This window comes from Ptychodera flava, chromosome 11, assembly GCF_041260155.1.
Source record: "Ptychodera flava strain L36383 chromosome 11, AS_Pfla_20210202, whole genome shotgun sequence".
NCBI lineage: Eukaryota > Metazoa > Hemichordata > Enteropneusta > Ptychoderidae > Ptychodera > Ptychodera flava.
In genome coordinates, this window is record NC_091938.1 from 40560126 (window position 1) to 40578936 (window position 18811).

Genomic DNA, 18811 nt, shown 5'->3' on the forward strand with positions numbered 1-18811 from the left:
AACTAATGCCTACATGGCAATAATAGTGTTATATTTGTTTTATCAGATTAAAAAAGTAGGCCACAATGAGAGTTCACACATTTGGAAAAAAAGATTCAAGGATTATCATAGCAAGCTAAAGATAGTATGAAACATAATTTTACACTGACCATAATGATTTTTTCATTTAATGAAATGTTGTGATGATCATGGTTTGAACTCACTTATCTTCCGTCGCTGTTTCTTAGTTCATTTGTTTGTGTTATTTTAATTGTTTTACTGCATACTTGTCTTCGTGTCTGGGTGATAGCTCAATTAACTCCGTAAATCTGTTTGTTGTAAAATAAAACCTGATAAATAATGTTCTCAAAGGCCCCAAGGGCCAAGATTCCAGTAGCAGACAACGAAGGTGAGAGTTTGATGTGGCTGATAAAACTATTTGTGGATCTCAGAACCAAGTGTTGTTGTATATGTCAACACATTGGCAGGTAGCAGTATATGTAAACAAAGTGGCAGGTAGCTGTTAACATATCCACCTATACAAAAGAAAGAAATTTGGAAGCTGGTGTTTTTACAATCCTTATACTCATACAGAGTCAGTTCTTGCTAACATTCACTATTTACACAGTGTCATTCCGTTGTTTTCTTTTGACAATTTTATCAAGTCAAGTGATTTTTTTTGCCACAGAGTTGATAATCAAGTTGTTCCTTTTATACATAGCCACTGAGACCTCTGACCTGTAACAGTGTAAGGTGTGTGGGTGTTCAGTTTGTGACTTAATATCTTTGAAGTTCTCAAAATTAACCTTTAAACAGTAAATACACATGTAATACAAGACACATCTTCATCAAGAGGGTATACTTTTCATTCCTCGGACAGATTATGTAGTTGTTTTTCCATGGAAAAATATCATACAAGATAGAAGATTCAATGAATGATAATTATAAATAATTTATGTACAGATGATGCAAGAGTTAAAATGTATCAAGTAGAATGCCATGAGGTAAACTGTATCAGCTTGTAGTTGTCAAACACTGAAATCTCAAATTTGCATCAATGCTTTATTATTTTCTAGCAACTCTCAAATTACAAACTAGGTTCAAAATGTCCTTCATTTGGTTGGAAATTACATTTTATTCATAGGTCCAGTTGCACTGTATTCAGGAATGTTGTATATTTTGTAAACACTGCATAGCTATTTATCTCTGCAGTATTAATTAATGCCATGGACACAGTACATATACTTTCATATTTCTTGTAAATATATTTTTGTCGTGTTTCAGTTTGTTAAAACTGTTAATTCATCAGGCAGACTTGCTGCTCAAAAAAAATATAAAACTGGCCTTCAGCAATTCACTCATAAACTGTGTAATATATGTGTACCTCTATAATAGTAGTTTTTCAAGTACCAGTAAATAAATCAACATCTGGCATGGGGAACTACAGGCTAAATTGTAGTTAGAACTAAAAAATGTTTATAAAAGTGATTTTCGACATACAGTACCTGTACATGAACCCAGGATTGCTTTAAGTTTGTACATGAAAAACTGTTGACAAATTCTCCCATAGATCTGTTCAGTATGTGTGAAGTATATTGTACATGCACATGTACATAGGCTGGGTAAAACACTTGATATGTGTATTACTGTTGTACTTGTGCAATGCTGTTCTCTGATGGTGCTTCAATTGCTGTCGAGCCTGTCCAACTACCTTTGGAATTTTTAAGAATATTTTAGCTCCGCTTGTTAAGTATTTATATTTAATGATGTCATCATGACATTTCGTGAAGCTGAATGTCTCTCCTTGTACTAATTCAGCAATCAGTACAGACACACACACACAGACACACACACACAGCCCCCTGTCATACTCTGAATTCATGTTTAATGTTTAATGTTTAATATATATTTCTATAGCGCTTTTTCTACAATAAAATATTCAAAAGCGCTTTACATCAAGTAAAACAAAAAGTATTGCATTCAATAAAAATACAAAACAAGATTTAAACAAAAATCTCATGAAATGTCCAATAATATTAAAAATTAATCAGTGCAGTTGATAAAATTGTTTAAAAAGAAAAGTTTTTAATTTTGATTTAAAAGGTTGAATTTCTGTTATGCACTTTAATTCAAGTGGGAGTGAGTTCCATAACCTTGGACCACAGACTGCAAATGCACGATCATTATACTTGTTGAAAGATCTTGGTACTACAAGATTCATACCGGAATTTATCCGCAGATTATACCTATTAACGCTGACTCTTTCTACCAAGTCACAAATATACTGTGGTGCCATACCATTTAGAGCCTTAAAGACCTGCAAGATAATTTTGAAATTAACCCTGGCCTTTACTGGAAGCCAGTGTAGTTGGATCAGTGAGTCAGTCACACCATCATACTTTCTCAGATGCATTACCACTCTTGCTGCATCATTTTGGACACGCTGTAATTTATTAAAATGCTGATTTGGCATGCCATATAAGATTGAATTGGCGTAGTCGAGGTGGGAGCTAATGAGAGCGTGAACAAGAATTTCAGTAGTGTCTTCATTCAAATAATGACGAATACGTCGGAGATTGTATAAGCTGTGACTGGCTTTTTTACAAATCTGGTTGACATGGTGCTCCATTGACAAGGTCAAATCAAGATATCCTCCTAAATTACGAACCTTGTTACGAACCGTGTACATTACGTTTGCATAGAAATTTGATGGAAAGATGTCAACAAAACTTAAGTACAACTGCCAATTTCACATTTATTTTGAAGGATTGTTTCTTTTTACCATTGATTCACAACCATTTAATTTTGCTTTGTAAATGTCATTTTCTGACAATCACCAGAGTTTCCGTAGTAGGATTTATCACTGTCAGTGAAACCTTCAGTCTTCAACAAACACATTGCCTGTGTAATGTGCCATTCAAACTAGTTCACAGTTTAATATCATCCATACTTAAATGTCATACAGTGTACTTTGCTACCATCATGTATTGTCACAAACCACGTACTAAGTTAAATGCCACAAAAAATACAAAATTGCACTGATGTTTTAATCCTATAGTTATACTTTATTTGGTTAATGTTAGTACATTTTAACTATCCTTTTGGTTTCACAGTTTATCAGAAATTGTATGTATTATGGAATATAATAGCACATGATAACTCATATAAAGTAGTCAACTGGTGTTCATATTTTCAACTACAAGATCATATTCCCGCCTTTACCCATGGTAAATTGATATGTGGACAATGAAATAGCTGTTATTTTCAATCTCTGGATATTCCAAATGAAAGAACAATTATTTTTTTATTTAATGAGTGAATGAGAATCCTGAGTATTATGTCATCAATGGTATTCACTATAGCTGTTTGGAATTGAAAGCTCGAAAAGGGTCCCAGTATCCCATCTCATTGAAATGACAATGGTCAACAGTGGTAGACATCAGTGCTGGGTTCATGTATGAATTGAGGGTTTGTTCAAACAGGACAAACAAGTGGCACAATAGAAATATTATAAACATGCATAGTAATTTGTACAACTACCTGGTATGCCGTCATCTGTCAACGTTGGTCATATCAAAATAAGATTGACACTGGATATGTAAATTTAACGAGGTCAATACCTAACATTGACCTGATGTCAAATCAGTCTACTGGGTTTAGTCTGAAGCCGAGGTCACTGAGACCTGCAAACACTGAGTAACGTACATGTATAACGTCTGTTATGACCCATATGCATATTAAATGTAACCTCACGGATCTGTGTCAAAAATTGTCCTGTGTACACATCTATTTGATTAAATATTAACTAGAAATTTATAGCAATATATATTGCTGATGTTAACATTTGCAGACCTTATGTCTTTTGAATTTAGCATTCATTTGGGAAAAAATTTAATGTACATTGTATCCTGCATCTGATTTTCTAAGTATCCTATCTAAAATGCTTGTTTATTCCTCTTGAGAACCAATATCATTTATAGCCCACTTTGCTTTTTTTGTCTAAATGCCATTTTGGGGACAAAGCATTGTTATGATAATTTCTCAGTAGATCTTTGTTAGTCAATGTAGTCAGTGTTTTAATGTGTGTCACATGCCTGAGATACTACACATGCCTTACCAAGGACAAGTGTTTGTAGCACATGTTACTGTGTAGGCTGCCTCACGGCTGAAGTCCTGCAATGGTTACAGAACAAAAATTTGTTGGCATTTACACACATCCATGACTGTTGTCACTGAATACAAGTGAGCATTGCGTATATGAAATTACAGCTGTGGAAGGGAAAAGAAAATTAACCAAGAGATGTACTGTACCTCGGTATTTCCTGATACAGAGAAAGTGAAATTAAATTTTGAAGTTAGTCAAATAACACTAGCTGCAAGCTTTGTGGGTAATATTTCATAGTTCAGATTTGATACTTTGGTTTAGAAGGACGCAAAGATCACTGATACCGGAGACCTCTTTTCTCCTTTTTGGACAGATGGTAATATGCCATTACATGTAGACGCCCACGCACATTAAATTGCAACTAATCTATTAATGATTTGCTTTATGTATTACAGAATTGAAAACTTTGCTGTGATAACAATGTTAAGGTGGATAGTCCACCTTGAAGGAGGCCCTCGCCGTGTCAATCATGCTGCATGTGCTATAGACAACAAAGTATTTACATTTGGTGGATATTGTACAGGAGACGATTATGAAACACTGCGTCCCATTGATGTCCATGTATTTGATATGTGTAAGTAAACAAGAAATTTTACACATTATTTTGAAATGTGATACTTTATCTTGATCTGGCTATTCTCAAACTCATTTCACCCTCTGCCACCTATCGTAGTCTTGTTTAATTGATAAAAACCTTTATCAAGCTTACCATCTCCCATGGAAACTGGAAATTATTACCAACGGTAATATTAGTTTTTACCAACATCTGTTACTGTAACACCTACTACTTGATTGGAAAGAAGCTTTGTAGTAGTAATGCTGATTAATATGCAAACTGACATTTATGGATCAGCACGTACGAAAAACTCCAGGAAATGCAGTGTTTTTTGTGTCTCAATTATAAAGTACATAATATTAAACAGTAGATCTTCAAAAGCAAATTTAACGTGTACACTTGCATTTCCCAGTAAAGAAATTCATCCAGATTCACCATTGAAAGCTATGGACTGTGACCAAACCTCAGTGGTGAAGAGCTTATATTCATAAAACTCGAAATACTGCAACTACCACACAAAAAAGTGATAGCTATGATTGAAATTGTCACAAAATACTTCTGCAAGTGTATGCATTTTCAATTTTTAACTTTCTAAATTTTTAAGAAGTTCCTTACAAGATCCTTAATATAATTCAGATCTTCAATAATATGTTTCACGTTACAGTAACTTACAAATGGATAGAGCTTGCAAACACAACAAAGGATCTGGACTGTATTCCGTACATGAGATATGGCCACACAGCAGTAGCTGTTGATGATGTCATCTATGTATGGGGAGGAAGAAATGATTCTGTTGGTGCCTGTAACAGACTTTTTTGTTTTAACACAAGTATGTTGTGTCTTTTCAATATAACAGTTTCTCCAGTATAATGTCTTCATTTTAACTACATGTGAAAACTAGCATTGATGGTTATGATCATACAAAACACATTCCTGAGTTTTCTTTCAATTTCTTGCCAAAGCTATAATTTCATCGAAAGAAATACTGAAGCAAGAAATTGTAAATTCCAACTGATAATACTTGCTTCTTTGACTCACAGCATTGCAGAAACAACAACTACAAAAAATATTCTGGTATCTGCTGCAGGGAATATGCTGTTTTATTCACATAATTATTTCATTTCAATGTGTTTGTTATATTCACAAATATATCATATGATATAGTTCTGCAGCAATGAACTTTTGAAATTAGAGAAGAGAACCAAAGAATTGTCATTACTTTAAAGAGAACTTCTCAATACATCATAATACATCATAGTAAAGACATTATCAGACAGTAACTGCGCCTGTATGAAAAATTTACTACAAAGTAAGGTAGAACTGTCACATTTCAAAAATACACAAAACAACCACACAGTCTCTTTAATTAAAATTCAAACTGAACCAGAATGGTTTACATGTTTCCGTAATAACGATGAAAGTTCCATGGCGATGAACGCTTTATGGCGATGAATGCTCTATGGCATTGAATGCTCTATGGCACTGAATGCTCTATGGCACTGAATGCTCTATGGCATTGAATGCTCTATGGCATTGAATGCTCTATGGGAATGAATGCTCTATGGCATTGAATGCTCTATGGCACTGAATGCTCTATGGCACTGAATGCTCTATGGCACTGAATGCTCTATGGCATTGAATGCTCTATGGCATTGAATGCTGTATGGCAATGAATGCTGTACAGCGATGTTGACACCTGAGAAAAGTGTCAACTAATGCATCTGTAGATATCTTGATAGAGTAAGTTCAACAGATTACTGGGCATCATATGGAAAGTTATCTTCATAACAAAAGCATAATCCGTTCAATTTTGTTATGTTTTAGGTAAAAATGTTTGGTTTTGTCCTGAAGTTCGTGGTGATATTCCTCCTGCAAGAGATGGACATTCTGCCTGTGTACTTGATAAAAACATTTTTATATTTGGAGGCTATGAAGATCAGGTAATGTAAATCCTCAATTGGTCACGTTAAGTTTTGTTAAATATCAGTCAATAACTATGATGTAACAATATATGTTACAATGTCAGAAATGTTATATAGGTGTAATTTTGATACTTTGAATAGAGACAATACTGACATTGATACTTCAAATGGAGACAATACTGACATATTGATACAACTGATGGGTTTGAAAACTGTCCTCATCCACTCATGTATGTTCTCTCATTGCAGATGGAATGTTTTTCCAACACTGTTCATAAACTTGATACCACAACAATGACGTGGACACTGCTTCGAGTTTCAAGGGTTAGTGGTGTACTCTTACTATTTGTCAACTTCTCATCTTGAGTTATATTCCACTCTAGTTGCAATCTCTGCTGTTTTTGATGTTTGTACAAGAGTCAAAGTACAACACACTTTCACAAGCTACATGTATATTTAATATTGTTGCAGTAAAGATATCTTGAACGATGCAACGTAAAGATGAAATTGCTGTTATCAAGTTAGTTTGTGTCATTTTTTCCCCAATGTGTGTTGAAACTATTATATTGAAATCTAAGAGAGAATGGTGGGTCTCAAAACCATATGTACAAATTCTTTCTGAAGCCAAATATGTAAGTAAATCAGTAAACATGTATGTTCTTTAAAAATTCAGAACAAAAAATTTCATTTGATAGAGTTGCACAAAATCATGTAATAAAGTAACAAAGCCTTACAAAATGATAAAATGAAACACTTGACGCACAATACAGTGTTTGACTGGAAAGCTTTATTGTCTTTTGCAAGAATGCAAGTTTTTTATCTGCATTGATTTGACATACCGTCATTTATACTGTGCTGTATGGTTTGTTTGGACAGGGAAGACCCGCCTACTGGAGGGATTTCCACACAGCCATTCCAGTTGATCAATATCTTTTAGTTGTATTCGGTGGCAGATCTGATCATCAAGGCCCATGGCATACAAACAGTGAATTATACTGCAACAAAGTACAGGTGTTTGACACGAGGGATAATTCCTGGCATGAACCTGTTACTTCTGGAAAAATACCGGATGGAAGACGTAGCCATTCTGCATGTAAGTGAATGATTTAGATTTTTATGTGCTAACAGCTTTTTAAAGTTTAAATACCCCAGTGATTTCCCCTTTATAAAGTTTGTTCCAAGACACTGTACAGCAAACACTGAAGATAATACATGGTATTCCAGTGGTAAGGTCCAAGGAATTCTGTATGTTCTTCAGACTGTGTCTTGATTGCAATGTCTGGGAGATTTTGACATCTGTCCTTGCCATCTTTCTGTTTCATTTTAGCCTTGATATATCTCTGGTGACTGAAAACACACTCTTATTTAAAAACTACATCAAAAAAGAAACTCCATTTGTGGACAGACATATAGGTCTCATTCAGAACAACATAATCTAGTCAGTCCTGATGTATTAGAGAATACATGAAGAACATTGTAGAATCATGTCACTCAAACACATTTTCAGTCATAGAATGTGTGAGGCAAGCAAATGTTGTGAAAGCGAGATGAGTCATGTAATAGATTTTCACTGAACAACTTCTCTGTGTAACATGACTAGTGGTACACAAATTTAATTCAAAGAAATAGTCTTTTCTAATGCCATTCTAGCTGATGTAAGCTCTGTTAACAGTTCCTCTGTACAAACATTGTTATACCTTTGGACTGAAAGCATAGTTGCAAATCTTTTTTGCAGATTTTTGAAGGGTCAGTTAATCTAAGAGGAGTAGTACCATGCTTGATTTCACAGATTGAGTGAAACACTTGGGTCAGGGAGCTATTACATGTACGTAGATAGACTTAAAGGAACTTTCCAAATGGTCAATAGAGGGCGATCAACGTAGTCTGCAATTTATCTGGTTCCCCTGCCCTTATTTCTGCCCTTATTTCTGCCACTGGCTGCGCTGTGCTTTCTAAAAAAATCCAGTGTACATGTACATGTACACTGTTCTATTCATTGCTTTCATTTGCTGCCTCTATTGAGCAATCTGATTGGTGAATTGGACATTGTTTTACGTCATCCATAATCAACTCTTTCTCAAAAATCAGTCACTAACTTGTTCAAGGTTACTTGGTGCCAATCATAGTTTCTACAAATAACATTTTTGATATACTGCATGGCATATTCCAACGTACATACATAACAGACAAAACATGCTGCTGTGGTTAACGTATGATGTCACTGGAATTATTGTCTTGAGGGAACCAGTGTATTAAATGTCTCATGATTCAATGGGTAGGGTAACACCATATAACCAGAATCTCAACAAAAATAGCCACAGCACACCCTTTTGTGAGCAGAAATGTTTGGAAAGAAACTAGACTATAATCTTCAATGAGAGGGTTTATTAAAATCAAATGACACATTTTTCAGAAAGACAATGATAAGTGCACTGGCAACATTACAGCTTTTGTTGTGAAAAAGAAAATCAAGCGGTGACTTGAAAGTATATTGTAGATTCAATCACAAACAAGCAATAAAAGTTAAAACCTCATCACTTTAATGCCAGACCTTTTTTTATCTGCAGTTATGTATAATGGACAGATGTTCATATTTGGAGGTTACAATGGAGTTAAAGACAAGCACTATGATGATATGTACAAACTAGATCCACGTACCATGATATGGAGTGAAGTACAGGTACTAGGCAATAAAAAGCCGTGTGCCAGAAGACGTCAATGCTGCTGTGTTATAGGTCATCAAATGTTACTCTTTGGAGGCACAAGGTAAGGATATAGATTCCATCCCCAACTAAGATACCTCACATACAGACATTAAGGGCTCCAAACTACCAGTACAAGTACATTTTTGTACACCCTCATTAAAGCCATTACCTATATGTACCTACTGCCATAAGTTTTAGCTACACCAAGCACATTTAAATTCAGTATATCAGTCTGCACCCACCACTCATGGGTGTACAAATACATCATGGTACTGGTAGTACAGTATGTAGAACTGTGTCACAATACTGACAACTTGCTATGTGAAATATCTCACTACAACCAGCATACTCACTATAAATCCAAACTACTTGTGTACTGTAATATAACCAACAAGCCTTTCAATAAATCTCAATCTAACTTTTTCAAAAACTTTAAAAGATCAGTGACTAGTACAAGAATCAGCACTTTTTAGAAACTGGCATTGATAAAGAGTTTTTTGTTACTCAATAAGTGCACAACAAGAATCTCATGAAGTGAGTTTAGTAATTAACATACAAGCATGATCAATGATATGTTCATACCTTTATAGCCTTCCAACAAATTTTTGAGAGACATGCAGATATTCCTCTGAGGAAATCTACTGATTATAAAAGCTGTTGTCCATAGATGGTATTTCACATGTGATTTAGTCATAAGAATCCAGCTGTGATTTTTTTCAGTAAGACATGAATCTAACATTGAATTCCTTCGATAGATGTAAATTGTTCTGATCATTCATGATGTATTGCAGAAGTGTAATTATTGAAACTTCATGACGCTGGCTGGTCATGCATGTTTCTGTTAAGTCCATCCCCAAACTGCTGCAGAGACAGAGTTGCTGTGAGAATTGTTGCATGGTGATAAAGTTATTCAGAAAGGTTAGAGTGAACAGTCACATATGTCAGAGGAAAACAGCCTTACATGATGTTTTTTTTCAAAATTACTCTTCATGAGAAAATGGCATAAAAGTACCTTGGTGTAAACCCTGTGTCTAGAAAAAATAATTTGTATATGATTGCTTCGTTTTCAAACTAAAGTATCAGTAGAAAACCAGTGAAATTCAAAAATTTTAGTCAAAAATATTCAATGTCACTTTTCTTGCTACTGACACAATGACTGAGTTGTGCCAATGCACCTATTGATATGAAAATACACACAACATGTTTGCCAGCAGACCAACAATATCAGCACTTGATAAAGTTGACTTCCAATGACTTCCATTGATATGGATGATGTCCATTGATACCAAATAAGCAATGATGCAGTTTGAATAACTCCAGAAATACAGAGTAGACAATAGACTGAAATATTATTGACAGCAAACATCTGAATTTCAATGTAAATTTGGCAAAATTTGCAACAAGCAGTCCATGGCATGACTATGCAATACTGAAACTGAAACTTGAATGCTTTACTATTTCCAGGTATAAAACCTCATTATTACAATTCTGAGAATTTTTTGCTAGTCACCAGCAAGCATTGCTGTTCAGTTTCAGTTTATCTGATTTCATACCTGTAGTGCTAATCCTGGTCTCTTGTGAGTAACCCTGGTCTTTGTTAGTCTATCGCCCAGTTAAGCCATGTATTCATTGCTTTGATAAAGTCTGTATGCAATATGTGATAACAAGTATGTTAGTGTGAGTGCTTCATCAACTCTACAGCGTGTGGAGGGGTCGCAGTCAGAAGAATTGTAACAACTTAGCTCTCTTATTGAAGCACTCTTTTTAAGGATGGGGATTCGGCTGAGCAGTTTTGACTATGTGTTCGCTAGGTAACTTGGTGCTGTACGTTGTGAGTTTGAATCTGATCAAAAATTTACGGAATTTTCAGACATAATAGCAAAAAAGGCTGCTTTTGATATTTGAAAAGCTCATGCTGCCTGCTAAATACAATTTAAACTGTAGTAAATATTGGTACATGTAAATGATTGTATTTTGATTATTTAAATCCTGAAAATTCAGTCAAGCCTGCCAGTAACTTTGATAGATTTCTCAATGTGTGATGGGAGAGTGTTCAACATTGATAACAAGCACATGCATTATCATTGGATGTGCATAGAGCTGTAAGCATATGGTAGGTGTAGAGCAAATTTATATGTGTGATTCAAAAGATTCTTTGTAGAGAGCCCTCATGCGGCAGTACTGTGAAAAACTTAATTTCATCATTGGTACAGTAATATATGCTATCATTCTGTATGTGTTAATCTGTATGTTAACCATTGCTGTATACTTTGAATTGTTCTGTTAATGTACAACCGAAGTTCCAAATGTCAGGTCAGCAGAATTTTTTGTAATCATGACATCTCTGTACTATTGTTTGTTGAATTTTTTCTTTCCAAATCACAACTAAAATGACACATCATTTTCATTATTGATGCAGAGATGTTAGCATTTCCACATTTATGTATTATTTGCTGTCCCAATAGCTGTTGCTGATTTACAGATTTTCTACATCAATTTTAAATCAGATTACATCAATTATGATAGAAATAAAACGTCTTGGTTTGATGTTGAAGGGTGGCCAAGTGACTTGCAAGGGTATAGCTCTTGCAAACTACAGAACATGTAGGGTACGGTGTGTGTGAGTGTGTGTGTGTGTTTCCATTGTGCTTGCTGTGAAACTGAAAATAAGGATTTGACATCAGCCTGTTCCATCCAAATTATTATCAAAACTGTAAACAGAAACATTGGAACTTATGGAGTAGATTCATATAGTCAGCTTGAAATTTTTGAACATTTGTAGAATTAGCACAATTTTAAAGACACCCACTAAATGATATGAACAACGCATGACTTTTACCAACGTAATGTTTTCCCGTGTGAATTAGGAAAGATTAATGTGTTTGACCTTTTGACTACCTTGAATGTCGGAAATTTCTGACACAATAATAAATTATGATATACCATGAGTGCTGGAAAATTCAGATGAGGTCTTATACGTCTTCATAGTACATTTGATAATATTGTGGTGATGAAGGGGTCAAGTAGGTCTCTAACCTCATATTTTACTAAATATATACCAGTATATGTGAATATTATCCTCTTATTGTCATCGTATAAAAATAAGCACATCTAATGGAACAGAAATTTAAATACTTTGGTTAAGTATTGACTAAAATGGATTTAGATTGCACTTTGTGTTAACGTAGGCGCAAGGGGCATGAGTCTTGGGGAAAATTTCAAGCAAATTGACTGAAACCTTTTATATGAAGTGAGGTTTGAATACATATAAAACGCGATGATGTTTCTGAGAAATTTAGATAAAATAGGTTTGTTAGTTAAAGGCAAATGTATAGGAGAGATTTAGTAGTTGTGCCACCAGAGGCAAAAGAAAATCTACATTAAAATACTTTGAGACACACAGTTTATCTGGCCGCACATATTGTATCATTATTTTAATGTCAGATATTAGTCTTCAGGTCAGAAATAGTGAATAAAATTGACGGTAGCAAACTTATTGACTTAATCACCAACCTACAAAAATTTATAGGCTAGATTAGATTTAGCTTAAGATTAAATTTAGTTAATGAGACATACATGAGTTGATACAAAATTAATTAGAAATCAACTTTAGTAAGGCAGAGACATACATGAGTTGATTGTAAACCACACTGTTCAGCTCCTGTCATATTGTTTATTTGTCATATTTTGATCATTTTCTTTCAATATGTGAAATTACAGTGCTTTCTTTGTGTCCTGTTAATAGCTCTTGCTGATCACAACACTGCCCTCAAGAAATAACACATTGCGTCTGTGTATCTATGAGCAGGTTGACCTTATATCTTCTTTGAACAGTACAACAGTAAACACCACAATCTTCTCATATTGGGTGTATCTCAACATGACAAGATATGATCTTGTCTCTGATAAGATATACAAATAAAGCATAAATATCTCAAGGAATTTCTTCCTGCTTACTCTGAAGTGAATTTCTCTCTTAAACACAATGTCACCCAGGTGAATTCTTTTAAGTTACTGATAATGGCTGTAAAACTTTTAGAGCAATGACACTGTGACACAAACAGGTAGATTACATCTTAGTGATAACCTTGGAGTCATTTCCCAAAACTAATTATACAGTAATTCATCATGGGACCTACATGATATTATAACAATTACAATGACAGAAGGCGCACAAGATCATTAATTCTCAAGACAGAATGACTAGAGTAGAGATGACATAGGTTTAAGATTACTAGTCTCTGTGGACGCAATACCCCATTATCAGCAGGCATTTATTACCTTTTGACCTCACTTGATGTTCAAAGACTGTTGCTTCTCTTCCATTAATGTATTAGTTTTCTTTTCATCTTTTCTGTCATCAGATAAATTGTCAGTTCATGGCACATTTTTTGACCAAAATGTTGTGCACTATGTCAAAAAAGTATAATCTTTGATGATTTACAGCTGTGGTTATCTCTAGACTTCTACTTTCTTCAACGGCAAAACTCCTGTTTGTCACAAATTTGATGAAATTGTAGCCTATAAAAGAATATTTATGAATGTTGTTCCCATTTACAGTCGGGTTAAAGTATGCTAGATGATTAGATAATACGGTACATGTGAAATGGTTTTTCTGAAGCCTTTAATAATCGCATCTACTTGTTCATGTTGCTCAAAGACAGTGTTAAGGGTATTCAGTCTCAATGTGGTGTCCCATGATTTACCTAATGTACTTTCTTGGATTGAAGATAGCATTGAAGCTTTTCAGAGGAAAATATTTTTATTGCACAATGCAGCTTTCAATTTAGTCTAGTATGCTTAACTGCTTGACGTTTTGTTGTATATTTTTGTCTTTTTAATTATGTAAGTGAGTAGTGGTGATAGATTTTTGTAAGGTCATATGTTTACAAAAATACCTGTAGTATATCCAGCTATTTTTATATTAAAATGAGCCATACAGTAGAGTGTGGAATTGCTCAGTGTCTTTACTGTGACCTGTGTGAATTGATTCAGACACCCACTCACAGAAGACCTGTCTGAGAGCTGCCTTTGTCTTGACTTAGACACAGAATCCACAATCAGATGTCCCAGGAGCCATGATTTTGGATTGGCGCCCTCATCAGGTCGTGTGTCATTAGTTGACAGGGACACACCAGGTTATTGGTGTGTGAAATTTACATTTGAGACTGACAGACATGTTTGGTTGTATCGATGTTGAAAAATAATCATGACTCACACTTGATACATAATTAACCTTATTTCAAGTAGGTATGTTAGTGATGATTTGTAACCCTTGATTAATTTTCCAGGTTTTTTCAAAATTCAATGATTACTTTCATTCTTGTATCAAGCCTCTGTGGATGACAGTTGGCCGAGTTCAGTCATGCTTGCTGCTCAGAAGAAATTCAATTGTGCTTGAAGCAAAAACAGAATATTTCCATAATTGTAGCATACATGTAGAGAGCGTCTTATTTGGTGGCAAATATCTTCTGAATATGTTTCCCCTGGCAAATAAGATACCAAATATGGTAAAAAATATACCAAATATGGGTATAGTCATCATAACTGCAAGTATAGGCTCATGATTGAAAAGACCTTGTGTAAATCGTCCATGAGAAAACTGACATTGTGAAATCACTTGTAGTTCAAAAAGACAATCAATTTCAGAACATGAATGTTTTCTATTACATGATGTAATGGTAAAATTTGTGATCCAATCAAAGACAAGAGTCTAAAAAAGAGAAATTGTGGTCTTGGAATTGATTTGGTGAGATTTTCACAACAACATTAAGAAAATCAATCCATACACAAGAAATTTTTAATCTCAACTAAACCTGTAAAATGTGAAATGTAATGAATGTGCATAAATATGTTTTCATGATTTTCAGTTGAGTTTCTGTCGTAAAACACATCACTAATAGTCAAGACTTCATAATGATATTATCATACTCAACATGATTATGGAATCAGTTTTTAAAAAGTGCTGTGTTTAGGTATTTTGAAGCTTCTGAAGTAACCAAAGTTTGCAGACGCATATTTTTCTTGAAAATTGGAAGTTATATTTGTCCCTATAGAGTTAACATACATGTAGGGTTGGCAGCCATTTTGAATTGCAAGTGTTGGTAAATATTGGGTAATTTGTTCTCAAGTACCAAATTTTGACCTGTGACCCCTGTTTCATTCTTGATTTCAAATGGGAATGGTTTAAAGTTTCCTTGCAAAAAGGTCTTGCCAGAGTTTGTCTTTCAATTACCAGGTGCAAACTACCTTAATGTAAAACAATTTTTTTTCCCACTGAAATCTGCAACTTTTTCATCGGAAACAAAGAGTGTGTTGTACTGCAAAGAATTCCCAACCTCTTGTCATGCACTTAACAGCACAGGAAGCATTGCTCACCATTGTAAATGAAACATTTATCAAAGAAAGAGTTTGAACAAATACTCACTTTATAGTACAAGTGTTGCCCATAGTTACTGAGAAAACATGAAAAGACCGTCAGCTAGTTCAGAGGAAAGCCTACAGAGACAATTCTCTTTTGTTCTTTATGGGCTGTATGTGGGTTGTACATGGGCTGTTGGTAGTTGTATGTGGGTTGTACATGAGCTGTTGGTAGTTGTATGTGTGTTGTTTGTTTGTGATATCTGAGTTGAATGAAAAAACACTCCTCATGTGAAAAATATGATACATATCAAAAATGATCTAATTCTGAAGAAGACAATTTACACACATTTTGCATAGAATAATTGAAAATCTACACAACATAATAAGATCAAGATGGCATGTAACTGAGGAAGGGCAATTTATAACTATTGCAACATTTACTGTATGGCAAAAACCATTTCCCAACTCATTAAGAAGAGATAGTTATGCTATCGAAGATTGTTAACAGTTATTCAAGCTAAGTTACCTTTCCAAAAAACCCAGGGTAAACAGCTAGTTTAGTTTATGGTTATAGTGGCTTGTGGTTTTTGTTAGCTCGCCATTTTTTTCGTTTTAGAAATGTAATCAATCCATAGTAATAATATTTTAGAACATATAAATATCAGCTGTTCCCTATCGCAGGAAAATATTGGACATCTTGTGTGGCAGTAACCAATGCATTTTATCATAGATATTGGAGAGATGATTTAACTAAAGCTTAAAGCTTGATAGATTGTTTCACCATTTTAATTTTTTGTTGTAAGTACAGCATTCCATTAGGAAGTTGTCCAGTCTTGAAATGCTCTGACCTTTTCTGAAATTACGAATTACTTAGAAAAATGTGAAGATATAGAAAAGAATTGATGAACTACCTTGATGGTCTCCATCAGAAATAGCAATCTATAAGGCTATAAGGTGAGCCTCAAGTCAAAGATCCTGCCCTGCTGTTTTTTCATGTCTTCTCAGAACACACCGGGGAAACATAAAGTACAGCAGGGTATTCAGTTGAAATGATATGTCTGCTGACTTCATTGAACTTTGCAAATGTTAAACACCAAGGAAGTCTGAATGCAAGTAAATTGCTGTCAAGCATTTTGGAACAACTGTCCATGTTAAGCCTCCGTGCAGCCTTTGATGAGAAATAGAACTGATATCTGATTGATTTTGTAGAAATTTGAATTAGAGGTTTATGCCAGAACTATCAGATCACTTGTCTCCATGAGTGATTTGAATATTTGTTGTACATGTACAGGCAGAGAAAGCAATGTTGCTTTCTGTATGGTTTTCACAACTTCACACAGAAAATATTTTCGTCAAAGAAAGTAGTGTAAGTAACTGTCTTCTTATAAATTGTGAACTTTCCTACGATTTTTTTTTTTCCATGAAGTGATGTCGATGTGAAGGATTAAAATCACCAACCAAATTGAAATTTACAAATTTCTTTTACATGTATATTATAATAGTGTAAAAACAGGACCTGCTAGAACAGGCACACAGTGGTTGATAGCTGACCACAAGACATAACAGAAACGTAAATTAAAAAAGTAACTATTTTGGAAAGATTAAATACTAATCTAAATTCACTAAAAAACCTGAACTTCGTGAAGTTGGGATTTTTTATTTGGCTGACAATGGTATACAATAATCTGTTCAGCTACTAAAACAAAAAATCAAATTTTAATGACATACATTAACATAAATTGTAATATTATCTTGTCATGTACTGTACTTCAAATATTACTAAAAACTTTCAATGGTCCATAATTAGTTAGAATTGTACCAAATATCATTTCAGTGGATTAAACATGAAGCAGGATAAAGTTACTTAAAATTGACATACCATGAGAACCAAAATAAGGAATAAAAATGGTGTTTGTACAGACACTTCTCATCTGTTATGTCTGTACAATAATGTAAGCAGTATCATATCAGCTTTTATATGAATCCTCTGAAGCAGTCTCAAAAAATCTTTGTTTTCTGATAACACCATTATCTTTGAAGCATGCAGTGGCAACATTTTTAACAGATACTGCCCTCTAGGGTCATGGAGTGTAAAATGATGGATTGTCCATAATTTCACTGAAAAGCAAACAATGTACAACTATCAACATAAGTGAATACTACAAAGGTTTTACTTGACCTTTGACCCATATTCCATTTCTTCATTACCTGCAACATTGTACAATTTCATTGAGTGATGATACTGTGTCCCATACACCCCGATACATCTATCACAATGTGGGATGCTGCAAAAGACCAGGCTCTACTTTATGTTATTGCTTTGAAAATTTGCCTGCGTGTGAACTTGTTGTACTGTGGGATGGTCTTACATGGAATAAAGCTCAATATACACTCAGTTCGTACCTAAATATACTGATTATTGCAGTTGGTACCTAGATTTAACGATTACTCTGGTGACAAAACATTATGATGTGTAGTCTGAAATTGATGAGGCTTTGGAGAAACACAATAAATGAAGCAAGGAGAGATAAGACAGGTTCAAATTATACAGTCATGCATACTGGAAATGAAGGGTAACAAAAATATATACTGTTAGAAAGAAACTGATCATACCGCGTCAGCCATTGTCATATGAAAGCTTTGGTAGCTGTAATGAATGACTGTAATACAGTAACACACTGACTCAGAAAAAAAGCACCATTAGTGTAAATCCTACTGGTGAAATATTACCCTCATTTTACTGAGAATTACGAACATAACTTTAAAGTACATGATCGTACAAATATACATAAAAAACTATTCATGTTCATCTATTTGCAGAGTCATATTGAGACAAAAGTACCCCCAGTGAGAGTGTCTTGTATCAATACCAGTAAATTATCACATCGGTAAAAGTGCACTTTCAGGAACTCAAAACCTCAAAATTTAAGGAAATTATTTTTGCCTACATCTTTTCACGTACATATTTTCCAATGTAGTCTATCTGTAAGAGCAAGTATGCGTTTATCTTCTTTATAATTGGCAGTTATTATCTCTCAGTTTATGTCACACTTCATTGAGATATCAAGTTTTGTACTTATATAGATGTTTTTGTCAGTTTCATTTTGTCAATAGGGAGTGG

General features: G+C 34.3%; 1 protein-coding gene across 2 annotated transcripts in view; it reads left to right on the top strand.

Moving 5' to 3' along the window:
* The window catches only part of LOC139144282 (kelch domain-containing protein 3-like), a 69293-nt gene that overhangs the window by 6826 nt on the left and 43656 nt on the right, over positions 1–18811 (top strand). For both annotated transcript variants that reach the window (XM_070714952.1, XM_070714953.1), the window contains exons 2-7: positions 4540–4718; positions 5365–5529; positions 6525–6640; positions 6872–6946; positions 7499–7715; positions 9190–9388. In XM_070714952.1, the coding sequence (XP_070571053.1) occupies positions 4565–4718; positions 5365–5529; positions 6525–6640; positions 6872–6946; positions 7499–7715; positions 9190–9388 (926 nt within the window). In that variant the 5' untranslated portion in view covers positions 4540–4564. The remainder of the gene's footprint in view (positions 1–4539; positions 4719–5364; positions 5530–6524; positions 6641–6871; positions 6947–7498; positions 7716–9189; positions 9389–18811) is intronic.